General features: G+C 44.8%; 3 protein-coding genes across 3 annotated transcripts; 1 reads left to right on the top strand and 2 right to left on the bottom strand.

Moving 5' to 3' along the window:
* Positions 1-2,418, bottom strand: LOC104000671 (glycerophosphodiester phosphodiesterase GDPD1, chloroplastic). Its single transcript, XM_009422772.3, has 8 exons — positions 2,217-2,418; positions 1,956-2,128; positions 1,356-1,418; positions 1,178-1,261; positions 892-1,092; positions 702-797; positions 420-616; positions 1-326 (listed from the first exon to the last, which is right to left on the bottom strand). Exons 1-8 carry the CDS (start codon positions 2,314-2,316, stop codon positions 110-112), a joined length of 1,131 nt encoding a protein of 376 aa, XP_009421047.2. The 5' UTR covers positions 2,317-2,418; the 3' UTR covers positions 1-109.
* Positions 2,419-5,277: 2,859 nt separating this feature from the next.
* LOC135650885 (bidirectional sugar transporter SWEET14-like) lies at positions 5,278-7,327 on the top strand. Its single transcript, XM_065170545.1, has 6 exons — positions 5,278-5,571; positions 5,834-5,870; positions 5,975-6,185; positions 6,292-6,453; positions 6,533-6,652; positions 6,762-7,327. Exons 1-6 carry the CDS (start codon positions 5,520-5,522, stop codon positions 7,065-7,067), a joined length of 888 nt encoding a protein of 295 aa, XP_065026617.1. The 5' UTR covers positions 5,278-5,519; the 3' UTR covers positions 7,068-7,327.
* Positions 7,328-9,533: 2,206 nt separating this feature from the next.
* LOC104000672 (glutaredoxin-C5) lies at positions 9,534-10,142 on the bottom strand. The gene has a single exon (XM_009422773.3). The coding sequence runs from the start codon at positions 10,033-10,035 to the stop codon at positions 9,628-9,630; it is 408 nt and encodes a 135-aa protein (XP_009421048.1). The 5' UTR covers positions 10,036-10,142; the 3' UTR covers positions 9,534-9,627.
* Positions 10,143-15,003: the final 4,861 nt, after the last annotated feature.

Genomic DNA, 15,003 nt, shown 5'->3' with positions numbered 1-15,003 from the left:
TCGAAGAAAGAGTGAGAGCCCATATCAAATTAGTGTACAGCGATTACCCCTGAAGGGGAACATCGAAAAAAATTCTACATAATCTCGTACACGAAGACGACAGTAAGTGTCATTGTTGTACCAGTTGAGGTATGAGCCTCAACAGAAACGAAAGCTCATGCTGGGAAAACTTGGGCCTCGAAGCCTCCTTCACCTTTGCCTCGACCGCATCTTCTGCGTCCGGGCTGATGAACTCCGAAACAGCCTCAGTGATATCTTGGACCAAGTCCACGATCACGCCGTTGATCCCCATGAGGTGCTGCATGTAGACTGCCTCGGGAACGTTGCTGCAAACGCAGAGAAAAAGTCATCGATCAACACCAACAAAGCAGAACAGTATATCCTGTAGCTACAGGAACTGAGTGCAGGTAATGGCGTACTTCAGTTGTCCGTATGTTAGGAGGGCAAGTTTGGAATCTTTGATTCTGGCTATAGCTGTTGGATTCCTAAAGATGGCTTTGACTTCGGACACTAATCCCTGCAAGCCGTATGCCAAGCAGAGCTTGATTCCCTCATCCAAGGAGTTTCTCCTTGCATCCCCGTAGATCTGCGTTCCTCCATTGGTGAGGAAGAACACCTGCGCCAACGACAGCCAAGAAATCAGATTGGAGTCCGTATGCCTTACACTCTCTTCTTCGTTAGTTGAGATCAAAGCCGCTTACAGGGTAGTCATTTTGGAGTTTGCGAATTAGTCGTGCGGCGTCGGGCTGGAAGGACGAGAAGATGATTGACCTCTCGTTGGCGAACTCGTAGACAACCTGCAGAACGAAGGAAAGAGGAATTAGTAACACCGATCGCGAAATGCAACAGGGACGTGGAACCCTTGGAAGATGAGGTGGTGGTGCATCGTACTCGCAAGGTCGCTCGAAGCGATCGAGTGAGCTCTTCTTCTTCGTACACGACATCGTCGACGAACTTTAGCTCGATGTTGAAGCCGACACGGGGATCGACACCTTGGAATGCTTCTTGCAGCGTGCAAAACGAGTCATCTGCTTTGACGGCCCAGTTCAGGATTCGCCCGTCTTTTGCCTTCCTCAGCAATGGTTTCCCCACCTGTAATCCAGTCAACAGCAAAAAATAATGAGCATTGATTCTAACTTTCGCCTGAATGAAAAGACGCAGTCTTGATAGTGATTACCTTTGTATGATGATCTCTTTGGGGGCCGTAGGAACGGAACTCCTCCAAGGAAAGATGGGTGACAAGCTTCTCGGAAATCTTTCCCTGTGATAAAGAAACAATGAGAGATGAACATTACATTGAGCAATTTGATTGCCACCGTAGAGAGTACGTACAAATGGAGATTTAACAGACTTACATCTTCGTCTTCGGTGAGTATGAGATCGTCATGGAAGATGATGGGGCAGTCATCTTTGGTGACCTACAAGAATTGATTGCATCGAGGAAAAGTCATCATCATCCTAGCCCAAGAGTAAGATGCAAGAACCAGTCGGTGGGGTCAATCATCAAGGGGGTCGAGGATGATGTTGACTTCAGCGGCTAAATTTTGGTGCTCATCGGAGGATGTAAAAAGAAAAATAATAAAAAAAAGAAAAAAGATAATCCATCTACACCAAAACACGAAACAAGGGGGAATCAAACGGCTCGTAGGATGCCACGACACACGAAAAAGAAAACGATTCTTTTCCGTCACCGCCTCCGGTTTCGACGCCAAAATCACGTGAAAACCATCCGCCCAAAACCGCGGCACCTAATCGGGCAAGGAAACAAACGCGGCGTTCTCGGACGCCGCGTCCTCCCCCCGCCACTCCGACGCGGATCGCCGCGGACGGAGACTGTGGACAGCCAGAAACCCAATGGTTGCTGTTTTCTTGAGTAACGACCGAAAAGAGAGCCGTGAAGTGGCCGGAAAAGGTAACATTAACGGCATTAGCGTCGGTGTGAGAATTGAATATACCTGGACGTCGAACTCAACGAAGTCGATGGGAAAGCGTGCGGCCTCGTTGAAGGAGCGGAGCGAGTTCTCCTTAACCTCCCTCAGCCGCGGGTCCGGCGACGCCAGCGCGTTCATCCCCTTCCCTCGGTGCCCGATCACCACCAGCCTCTCCGCCTTGTTCACCCATCCCGCCCCTGCTCCGGTAGATCACCGATCAACATTCAAGCTTCCACTTAAAAAATAGAGGTAGGGATGGAGGGAGAAGGAAGGGACATCCAATACCTTTGTGGAGACGGGAGGAGGTGGAGAGGGCGACGACGGGGGCCTCCGGCAGCTGGTCGAGCGAGGGGACGTCAGAGACGTGCACGGCCTTGAGCGCCATGGAGATCCGATGGGACTAGGAGGGATTCGGAATTGAGGGCTTTGGGAGCGGAGATCGAGTCGAGACGAGACGAGGGGCGGAGGCCGAACGGGGATGGGATTTAAAACACGACGGGGGAGTTCGAGACAGGGTGGGAATATTCGCGGAATTCCGTATTCACAGGATAATGCCTTGGGATATCCCACATCGGGCCTCCCACGACGGAATCTTTTGCTCAATTTTTATATGATTACTATTATTTCTTTTAAGTGGGAGAGCATATACCGTCGCTTATGCCGTCACGGACGAAACGGAGAACGCGTGCGGACCGTTCGGGGGAGGCATCGGAATATGCCGGGGAGATATTCCCATCGCGTTCTGACGCGTAACTCTCGTGTCCTCCGACGAATGCTAATCCATCCGTCTTATTTAGCGATAAAGACGAAACAAAGCAGAGAAATCGTCAGCCGACACGTCAAACCAACATAAGGAAAAGCTAATGTTCTAAATAAAAGAGACCAAATCCTCCGACCCGCTTTCCCACCCTATTCGCGATTGGAGAGGCAAAGGGATCACTCACCATATTACACGCCCCATTGTCAGGTAAGACGTCTTATTAGTAGATCGCCAAAAGTTGCGTCGGGTTCCAATAATTAAACTTGGATTACTGATGCGATTAAGCAATTATTAGTTTAATTTTCCTCAACAGTTTAGTGGGATCCAGCTGCACTTAATTAAGTATAGCGATAAGCATGACACCTCAACGATTAATGTGCCATTGAAAGCCCACAGACGCGGACGAGGGGAACGACCTTTCTCTCCTTTTCCTTATTCCATGAGGTGGTGGAGAAGCCTCGAGAACGAGGCCACACGAGACTACACAAATCGACAGATCGCAGCACGTCAGAATGACGCGGACCAACTTGTAGAAAGACGCAAAGACGTTGAGCTTCGACGGTGACGGAATACGCTCGTAATTGTGATCCGAATTGACCCGGTCGGTGTCAGCTGTTCCTATATCAGGATCTCCCCGGTCAAATTAATCCGCCGTATTAGGGTCCATTCCGGTCGATCAGGGTCAACTTAGGTTGGCGAGACCAAGTTAGCTAAACTGTTAGACACGCAGCATATGCCGAGGAAGAAAAGGAGAAGGTTGAAGATGAAGGGAATCCAGTGAAGCTCTGTCTTCGGCTGGCATGGTAAAACTCTGACAAAGAAAGCATCGGGTTCGCTGAGCACCATTGAAGGACAAAGCAAAAGTTTGCTTGACGCAGATTACGTGAATCGAATGTAATAGGATCCCTCAAACGAATATGAAAAGAAGCTGCTTAGTAGCTTCTCTCATCCGCTGGCTGGTGAGACAGTGCAGCTGATGATTCCTTAAGATATTAACTTCATTCAATCAAAACTTGGCATCCAAGTAACTGAGTAGGTGTCGGTCATCATCCAAGACAGCACCAGGTAGGAGATTTTAGTTCATTGCATGAACACTTGTAGTTTCCTGTTTGGAAGAAAGGGAAAGGTCACTTGTATGGTCCTTCAAAACCTATTCTTGAGGAACTCTACCATATCTGTTCTTTTTTGGTTGGGTCACAAGTTGTAGAGGAGGAGGAGGTGGTGAGACACCCACCACAGTTTCTCTTGTATTGTCCTGACTACTGGAGAGAAAGGAAGTGACGCATCTGATCTTTATGTATTAATCCCTAAAATACTTTTAACCATGTTAAAGCTAATAATACTACACTCATTAAATCCTCACAATCCAACATAAGTTTTCAGAACTTAATTGTATTACGTGTGTGATGCACAAAGAAACCAATTATTGTTGCTCGTCAACTATAGATCTTAAATAGGAGCTAATATTGTGCAGTCAGTATTCGATTGTAGTATTGTGATTAGCATTAATCATACATGTCATTGGCAAACACAGATCAGAACACATGCAAGAAGCTCAAATGTTCACTGAACATGCTATGCTTTCAAGCATACCACAAGAAGACATTTCATGGTTAGGAAAGATTGCAAAGCTCCAAATTCTCAACAATCTGTGACAACAAACAATGGCCAAGGTGTAAGCAAAGATGTAAGCCTTGCACAAGACCAGTGTCATGATATTGAATGTTACATTCATCTTGTCCAATATATTAATGCATATTTCAGCTTATAGCAAGTTGATATTCTTGTAGGAATGAGTGTCTTGCTTGTATGAGAAATTGTGTGGCAAAAACAGATCATTCTGGACAATAACATGGGGTGCAGCAAGGATTGTGAGGGGCCTGTGACCCAAATCAAGATGGTCGTAGCTCATTCAGAATGGTCTCTTTAAGATCCATGTTTCCGGCTAGCTTTCAGATTCAACAAACTAAAGCATCAGAAGTAATGAAGCTGAGCTGAGAGAGAGAGAAGAGAACAAAAAGGAACAAGTCTGTGTTCTTGTCTCCTTCTTACCCTTTTGTAACGGCACAGAGCAACACTTGGAAAGCATGAAAGCCGTCCGCCTATGTGTGCTAACGCCATAAGCAAGCTATTGGTCACCAATGAACTCCCCCTGAAGCAAGAGAACAAAAGCAAAAAAGGAGAAAGACCAAAAAACAGAGTCTCAAAAAAAATTATTAATCTTGAATATATGTGCAATCCTTACGATAATACATTTGGAGATAGATAGGCTTTCAGGTGTATCCAGTGGAGTTTTACATGGTGTATACGACAGAAAAATTAGAGCTGGTTAACTGAAAAGGAAATCAACATTATTCGATTCAAAAGAGAGGAAAACTGGGGGAAGAAAAAATGGTGGAAGTCGCAAGTCATGGAGGAGGAAAGTAGGGTTTTGTGGAGTGTGCACACGAAGCAAATGAAGGCACCACCCCAATCATGGCTTTTGCCCATTCGTTGTAACGTAAATAGAAGCTTCAGCATGCCAACATGAAGCCCATATGAGTTCATATCTATGCATCTTTCATGATTCAGAGTACCATACAACAATTATTTACATGTTTCATGTAGAATAAGCTAATCAAGCCTCCCTACTCCCCCTTTAAAATGGGACCTTCCTCACTCCTCAGAGCCCCAAGCATCCAACCTCACACCTACTTCAGCCATCACCACTCCCGCATGACCTCGGAGGTCGGCGAGCCCCCTCGTGACCCTCGCTGAGCACTTGGAGGAGGAAGAGTCTACTTCCTTTAAGTGCTCGACGCAAACTGTTCTCTGAGGAGGTGGGAGAGATGGCCGGGCTTTCCTTGGACCACCCTTGGGCATTCACCATTGGCATCCTTGGTACATCAACACTGAAACCTCTCTTTCTCCTCCTGCATGAGTCTGCAATGAACTTCAAGGTTCACCACCTGCACTGAGGTGGAGGACTTTTGAGGTCCAAGGAAGATGGTGCACTTTGTTGTCACTATCAAATCCTTTCTGAAACATCATTGTCCATGCATGATATTACACTACTCGAGTCTTGGAAATCAATGTCTCTAATTCTTCATTCTCCCCGATGAGATTTCTAACGCAGCTTCTCATCCTGATCCTGTCCCAACAGGTAATATCATCTCACTCATGGTGTTTCTTGCGCCACTGTAAGTTCTCTCTCATTAATTTTTCTTTCCTTCACAACTTCTTTGATCGTTCAAGCTTTCAAGTGACTGTGCTACTCTACTATCTGATGAACTCAAAACGGCAGGCCAACATTCTATAGGATGTACACAAGGAAATCCACTGAAGGGTTCCAATCGGTGCCATATGTCGTTGCTCTGTTCAGCTGCATGTTATGGTTCTGCTACGCATTCCTCAAGACCGACGCATATCTTTTGATCACCATCAACTCGATCGGGTGCGCTATCGAGACAGTATACATAGTCATATACTTGACGTATGCACCGAAGGTGGCAAAGGTGCACAAAATGTAGCTCACGTCCAAGTTTTCTTGACCATTGCTTGCAAGAGTATATATTATACGTCTATAGTCTATCTCTCGATATGTTTGCTTTCGGATTGCAGATATTTACCGCAAAACTGGTTCTGCTTGTGAACGTGGGGATGTTTGGGTTGATTCTTCTTCTCACGCTGCTGCTAGCAGAGGGCTCCAAAAGAGTTGGGGCGTTTGGATGGATCTGCGTGAGCTTCTCCGTGAGCGTCTTTGTGGCTCCCCTGAGTGTCATTGTGAGCACAACATAATCTCGATAAAAAGTATCACGGTGAATACATCTTGTAGACTCTATACATGATTTGATTCGTGCAGAGGCTTGTGATGCGAACAAAGAGCGTCGAGTTCATGCCCGTCTCGCTGTCTTTCTTCCTCACGTTGAGCGCCATCGTCTGGTTCGCGTACGGTTTACTGACCAAAGACATTTACGTTGGGGTAATCACTTAAACACTCACTTGTATGTATTTGCTTTGTCATCTCAGTCTTTCTGCACAACGAAGTCACTCTATTGTCCTTTTTCCTATCTCGTTGTGGGATTCATCAGCTGCCGAATGTCGTGGGATTCATCTTTGGGATCCTTCAAATGGTGCTCTACGTAGCTTATAGGGACAAGAACAGGGTCGCCATCGAGCACAAGCTGCCCGAGCACATCATATCGATCGCGAAGCTTAGTGCTGAGAAGGCCTCCGAGATCTATCCCATCGACTCTGCCACACCGGTAGTCCATGATCAAGACAAGGTGGGAAACGAAGGCCAGAAGGAGCAAGAACAGGGCGGCGGTGCAGAAGAGGCCAAGGGAGGCATGGCAGCTCCTCAAAGGGAGAATGAGGCGAACAGTGTTGAGGTCTGACTGCCCATTAATTGTTGGATGGATGGATGGAAGGGAATGAAAGGAGCTACGTTTGAAGAAGAGCCACACAAATGTTCGCTTGTTCTCTCTGTCATCTCTTTCGGTTACTTGACTTTGTTCTATTGCGAATTAATGAGGTGTTGTTGCATTGGCTTCTCTACCGTCATGTTTTAGTTGAGAGACTTATGTTTGGTTGCAGATTGTGAGGTGGGCGCAGGTGAGTTGGATATGTAGGTTTATAACGTGTAACCATGATTCTATAACATGATGAATTAATTGGTCACTCATAAATAAAGAGGAGCCAAACATGAATGCTTCTGTAATATGCGCAATATATGAATGGCCAAAATGTAGTATATGAAGTCACAAGGAAAGCAAGAGAAACACAACACTGCTCCCGTCTAATTTAGCTGCCGAACTGCAAAGCTGAAGGATCTGTCATATAAATATTTTACTTAAATTACTATTCTGATGCTACATGACTCTATTTTTTAGTTATCCCATAGTCATGGTTTAAAGTATCGGTCCGCACCGAATTAGTTAATACTTGATATAGTGAATATTTTCGATTAATCAAGACTCGATGCATGCATGAGCTCAGTATATCAAACCCATCACATCAACATGAAAATAATATTATTGATTCATAATATATTTCCATTGTCACTCTAATATGGGAGTCTGAGTTGTCTCACCAAGCATACTAATTTTACGGTGTGTCGTAAGGGGCGTATAGTTCTCGAGCACAATAATATCGAAAAATAGATCAACAAATTCTGATACTAACGATACCGATCAAGATATAACCATAAGTTCAATAGCACTCAATACACTAATTATTGTTTTTGTTTATCGATAAAAGCAACATCAGAATAAAACTGAGAAACCAACTCCATGGCACTTGACTTTCTTGAAGAAAGCAGCATCAGAATAAAGCCACTAGGAAGGTGGGCACAAGAAACAGACATAGCAAAAGGCTAGCAGAAAAACCATGGCGTAAATCAAAAAGTCTTCTTATACTATAATAGATTGTTGACTCAACATAAAAGGACATGGGCATGCAATTGTTCTTTGTCCATAATGGTCCATGGTCAAAGCTTAGGTTGCTTTCCTACTCCAAAGGCATCTTAAACAGGAAAAACTCCTTCCTAGTAGAAGCCAAAAGATACACTTCGATATGAAAACACTTGTATCAACTTTGGTGATACTGAACGATAAAAAAAGATTGGTACATCTCCAAGGCCATATGAGCCAAATAAAGGTCAATCAATGTACCTCAATCGTTTCTACTTCACATTTGGTGAGGAATATACGAAGTTGTACCACAATTACGAACTTTTTTTGTTTTCGTATACGCATCTAATTAATTTCCTGTATTTGTTTGTAGTGTATATAATAAACATTGTTGAGAAACTAAATTGTGTGAATAATTTCGAGGAACAATAATTGGAGAACGTAACTACAGAGAGGCAAAGAGAAAAAGGAGGGAGCCCCGAGATTGGACGTTGGGCCACACACAATCTTGTGGAGATTCGCGCCATGGGATCGCGCGTGCGCCGGGGCGGCCGAGCTGGCGGCATCGGGTAGCGTGGAGGCACGCCATTGGCCTAACACTCCGACAAGGATGTCCCAAAAGAACCGCTTCGTACCGGAGGAGGAAGTTGGCGGGCGTTGTTTGTCCCCCTCACCCAACTCTCTCTCTCTCTCTCTCTCTGCACCTGCGATGGACTGAAGGTTATGACCGTCTATGACTGAACTCGAAGGACTATGCCTCCATGTGAATGCAAATGCAGCCCACCTCTGCGACCCATTTGAATCTTCTCTTCTCTTCACTTCTCTTCTTTGTTTATTACTTGTTTGTTGTCGGTGTGTGTGGTAGTTTGGAGAAGTAAAGAGGTGGAGGATTCCTCCTTCTGCCATTTCCAACCTTCAAATTATCTGATATATATATCTTTAATCAATGAAGAACTCAAAAATATTTTCTCTGTCAACAGTACATAAATGTTGCATTGTCCCACTTCAATCCATGCAGACTAGGTAGGACATATACACAACAACAGAAAAGAGAAAAGAAGATCAAACACAGAACTTGAGAGTAACATCAAAAGAAAACAAACCCAACTTTTTTTTTTTTTTATTTTTACTTGTTGAGATCTTTCTATACATATGATCAACATCATCATCATCATCAAACAAAGTTACACTCCTTTCTTCATCACTACCATGCATCTCAAACCCCACATAACTCCCACCAACCCTCGGAAAACCCAAAGGAAGAAAAAAAGAAAAAAGGAAGAACATTAGAAAAGAAGACATGCATCCCACAAATCCCATGCATATTCATCTTGCACCCAAAATGGAGGACCTTAAAAAAACCAACCTCCCCTCTCCTCTCTCTCTCTCTCTCTCTCTCTTCTCTTTCACTCTCTTTGTTAAGTAACCATTAGGTAGAAAAACGCACATTGCTTATAAAAGTTGGTGTTCTGCAGCTGACATTATAACAGGAACATCTCACTATTAATGTTGTTATACTGTTTTGAGGTTTCGGATGTAGCTGGTCTCAGAGCCAGAGGGCGCCGGCTTCCTTGAGGAGGGGGACGAGCGTGCCGTTGATGTGGGCGGCCATAACCCGGTCCATGGCCCCCACGAGCTTCCCGCCTATGAACACCACGGGCACGGCGGCTCCGCCCGCCGCCCCGCCGCCGAGGAGGCGGGAGAGGGCGCGCTCCATCTCCTTGCCGCGCGGGTCTTCGTCCAGCTCCACCACCGTCGGGCTCACCCCCATGCCGCAGAAGAGACGCTTCACGGCGTGGCACATGCAGCACGTGCTGACGCTGAAGATCACCACCGCGCTCTCCGCCGCCAGCCGCTCCACCCGCTCTAGCGCGTCCATTGTCGCCCCCCTCGCTGCCGCCGCTGCCACGTACCCCCACGCCTCTGCCGCTGCCGCCGCCGCCTGGTAGTGCATCCTTGTTCTTCCACCCAGGTTAAGCCTCGGCCGAAGCTGAAGCCCTCTCTACGGAGTGTTTGAGGAAGCAGAATAGCTCAAACGAGACGAAGAGGAGAGAGGGACGGGAGAGCTGCTGCTTGTGGAGAGTTTGGGAAGAGAAGGCGGGTATTTATAGGAAGAAAAGAGGGGCATTTTGATAACAAAAGATAATAGTAACGAAGGGGTAGAACGGGATGTTTGGGGGAAAACCTGTGAATAAGCTCCTGCAGAAGGGAAAAAGTTTCGGAAGGTGTCTATGTTTAATTGCTGCTTCAACTTCCATAGCTTATGTCATTCATTCCTGTTGTAAGTTCATTCCATGTGAGGTTACGTAGGCAAGTGAGTTGATTCTTTTATTTGTTTCAGATATGGTCAACCATGTTAAGAAGCATTCAATGCAGTGTTTCTCAGAAATCATTCTTTTGGAAGCCAAAAAAGAAATGAAGGGAGAAAATAAAAAAGAACATTACAGCAATATTTTTACTGGAATTGCAATAAAACTTTTGTGCTGCACAAGTGTATGAGTCTGAACTTTAGAGAACAAAACGGTACAAAAACATATATCAGCAAAGAAGAAAAAGAAGAAAAGAATAGAAAGACAGAAGAGGAGGGCAGGCTTTATCAGGAGGATATAGGCGTGTCGGGCAAATGCGGCTGTCATCGTCCTTGTTGTCGGGGTGGGGTCTGCGTCGTGACCCGACCCCACATCAACTAATTCTGAACCACTTTGGAGAACAGAACTGCCCTAAGAGATGCCCGCATCATATAAATATATATATATATACATGTATATACATTCCTCCTCACTATTCTACATCACTTCTTTTCATTGTATATACATTCCTTCTTCCTTCTTTTGCCCTCCGATGTGCTTTATCCAGCGGGCATCTCTACTGAGAGAAGGGACATGTTTTTATCCATTTTGGATCGGCTTTTGTTCCTCACTGCTTTTATCCACAAATCTTCGGTAGATCCATGCAAAATCTGCTTAGGTGGCTACATAACGGCCGTTATTTCGGACAGTGCACCGCGGTTCTCATCCGACGAGCGAGGTCAATGGTCAAAGTGGCCCACCACCTGAACCCGGAAGGGCGGGCCCCGGGGTGAGATAAAAGGGGGGAAAGGCGTAGTTGTGCGTCAGCACGTGGGAGGCAGGGAGATGATGGTGTCGGCAGGAAAACGGCACGTGGGAGCAGGGACGGGGCAGCCCGCCGCGAATATTAAAGCCCAGGCGGACGTGTAGAGAGTTTGATGAGGGGAGGGGCGAGACTCGGAACACGAAGCGAACAGATGGATAAAGAGACGACGGGGGAACAAAACAAAAAGCCATCCTTTGCGTGCGCACGTTTACCGCGGCCAACACCATTCTCTTCCTCATCCCTGACCTTTGTCCCTCCTCTCTGCCTCTCTCTCTCTCTCTCATCCGACCTCCTCCTCCCCTCCTTAGTTTGATATGGAGGGAGCGTAAGAGAGAGAGAGAGGCGGTGATTGTGATCCCTAAGAAACCGTTCCCAGTGGATGTTGCATTGTGTGGTTGGGGATGAGGAGTTCAGAAAAAGTAAGCAGTAGCAGTCGCAGTCGCAGCAGCAGCGGAAGAGCTGACTTGGGTATGCGTACACAGAGACCAAGAAAGGAGGAACAAAAGAGCAGCCTACGCACGAGAATAAAGCAAAGAGGCGGAAACATATGTACCTTCCACAGTGGGCTTTTCCGAAGCATTCTACAGGTGGAATAGATGCAGCAGACATGTCTTCCTGTACGTCCCCCATTAAAGTAGAGATATGCAACTTCGAACGCATTACTCTGTGAAACAAAGAGAGAGGAAAAGGGTCGGTCTGCTTGAGAACCATAAAATTCTATCTATTATTTTTCCTGCCAACACGTATCTATCAACTGTCATTTTTCTACTGAACTGATGAATCTTATTATCTCTTAGCCGGTTTGCGTGTGCAAAGACGTGCAGCAGGAAATTAACAACACATAACTAGTAGTAGTATCTAAGCGAGTTCTTCAGATATAAAGATAGAATCTTGGGATGAAGATGTCCACAAGTAAACAAGTCAAAAACCGTATCTACTGACTGCATCAATCTGTGAGAGTCGGTTGCTGGACACAGCTTTTGATGACCATTCAGGAGATAGAAGACAAGTATATGGAGTATCACAAAAAATCCGAGTCAAAGTGTAAATTTTTACTACAACTGAATGAGACTGTATGGGGTAGAAATGGAGGAAGGAAAGAACAAAGTTGGTACCGTGTCAGAAGTCTTTGTCTGGTGGTCTCTGGCATGCACCAGCCAAAGCTCCTCCTTTCTTTAGCCATCCACTATTATTATTATTATTATTATTATTATTATTATTACCCATCCCACTGGGCATTCTTTCGGGGTTTGGCTTGCCGTTAACAAACGCAGGAGGAGAGCGGACATGACGGCATCTGCTTGAGGCTTACGTGATGCTGGTTGACTGCTGACCAGTCCTTCTTCTCTCTCTCTCTGTCTCCTCCTCTTTCTCTCCTTTCCTAAACCTGGCTTAGCCATTTCTAAAGAGATAGTGAGTGGTGTGGGCGTGGCGAGGCAGCACATCCAACCTTTTTTGCTCATGTACATATGCGGGGACTCCTCATCCAAGCTTTTTCGATATGAATCCAGGATGGTGGCACCACCTGCACACTGCATGCCTAGCTATGTGTGGGGAGGGGATGCCATCAAAAGTGGTCATAGATTGTGGTCCGCTGCTTCAACCTTCTCAAACATCCAGCGGAGGCAAAAACTGTGCACCAGGTTGTGATCCTTGAGACTGTTGGGTGTAAAGGTGAAGAAAGCCACACCAGGTTGTTTGCCGGCATGTCTGCTCCCAAGAATCAACTCAGCGAGCCTTGTCATGAATCATCATGCCATTCCACGTCAGGTTTTCTACCTCTCGAATTACCATGCAATGTGTATTTTACATTTGTTTTCCTACTACTACTTCTGCTTGGTTGCTTTACATGTAAGTGTATGTGGTCCTCCAGTAAATGAAACGTCGCTCCCAAGTTATAATTATGGGAGTAGGAGACATGCTCATGCAGCCGAGAAATGGGGCTTCATGCTGTAATCATGGGGCCATAATGAGGCCGGTGGTCAAATTAAGTGGGGGGTGGAAGGAGAACAGGGTTTGGGTTGGAGAGGATCCCACCCCATGATGCTGCCTGCTCTGCTCTGGTCCCATGCAACCACGACACAATTGGATTAACCGGTGTGGTATTAATGAGCCAAGACACCAAGATTCATCACCACCATGGCCCACCGGGACTGGGTTCATAGCCTCAGGAGGTGGCCTTTTTGGTAGATTGAGGAGTGGCGTTGGGTAGATATCATCATGGGGTTGCAACACGGGGGAGTAGAAAGAGGAAGCAGCAGCTTCCAGCATCACCTCAACGAGATGCCACCCCAAGTTTTGGGTACAACAGCTTGATTTGGTCTCTCCCTTTCCATGACACAATCATTAAGATGTGTGCTGGTTTTGTTGAATTGAATGTGCACTATCTTTCACATTTCCATATGAACCACATTTTTCCACTTCACTTGACCAGTAAGGAGCTTTACCTCTTACTAGGCCTAATGGGCTGTCTTCTTTAGGCTTTGCTTCATTATCCAAGCCCGTCACAGCCCAAATCCATACCAATCCATATACAATTATATATATATATCTAATTGTTGAGGAGGTCATTATTATATAAAATAAAGTTTTAGAACTTAAAAAGATCTTAAGGAGGACAGGAGAAGCTGATTTAGGATACATGGTTATTGGTAACTATGCTTTGGATGACAACGATGATGAGGATGCAGAACAAAGCTTCTCGTTTATTCCCTAACTTCTTGAACTTTGATATGGGAGTTTCGATCCTCACATCAACATAATATATCTGTTTAAGATAAAATCATTTTGGATTCTCCTAAAGAAATTTTTTTTTCTCAGTCCGAATGATCCTGGTTAAGAATTTATTTGAGCAAGAACACATGGGATATTCCTCTCATGCCACCGAGAGTGGATGATCCTCTATCAACACTCAATAGCCCTTGTAAAGTTGACTACTACTCCCGATGATCGATTGTGTTAGATTTAAGACATCGAAACATATAAGTTCGGTATCAAATAGTGAAGTACTTATATAGGACATCTTTGGTGTCTCAGGTCTAAGGACCAAATACACTATTGGAACTACGGAATCGCTGTTTGACAATAAGATATCATCAACCCATAAAATAAGTGTATTATAGTAAATTTTTTATATCACAAGAAATTAGATAAATTATATTATTTTTTATTTTTTCACAATGGCTCATATATCTTTTAAATATAAAATTATAAATTTATATATATCCAAAACCTATATATACCCTTGTAAGTCATAATATTAGATATATTTTGAATAGTAAATATGTTTATATCCTGTCCAACTGTCTACTTGCTCGTATTACCAATAGAAGAACTTAAAAATGATCGAAGGTATAGATCCGAAAATGAAACCAAGTTTGAACACACCTCTACTTATAATAAGAGTTATATGCAGATACGTTTATGATAAGAATTAATTTAAAAAAATAGAAATACTTTTGTTAATTAAAAGAAAATTAATTTTTTTTTATTTTTGATAATAAATATTAGAAAAAAAATGATGTGGACTTTCTTCTATCGGTGTCGTGGCGGCCTCCGCATTCTCGGGTGGGTCCCGCGTGAATAACAGCATGCACCGCATTCGGATACGGTCCGACACTTCTGGAAGATTCTTAATGGAAATATCTTTCCATCCTCTCTGACGCCTCCAGAAGGTACTGGAACATCTTTCCATCCTCTCTCCCCCCTCTAGAAGGAACTGGAACATGTTTCCCTGCCCTCACCCTCTCGCTTCTTCCAGAATTATCCCTTCCTTCTGCTATATATAACAAGCATCTGTTTGATCCCA

Source organism: Musa acuminata, chromosome BXJ3-10 (genome assembly GCF_036884655.1).
Source record: "Musa acuminata AAA Group cultivar baxijiao chromosome BXJ3-10, Cavendish_Baxijiao_AAA, whole genome shotgun sequence".
In the NCBI taxonomy this organism is placed as follows: domain Eukaryota; kingdom Viridiplantae; phylum Streptophyta; class Magnoliopsida; order Zingiberales; family Musaceae; genus Musa; species Musa acuminata.
The sequence above is the reverse complement of the archived record's forward strand: the minus strand, read 5'-3'. Positions and strand labels throughout refer to the sequence as shown.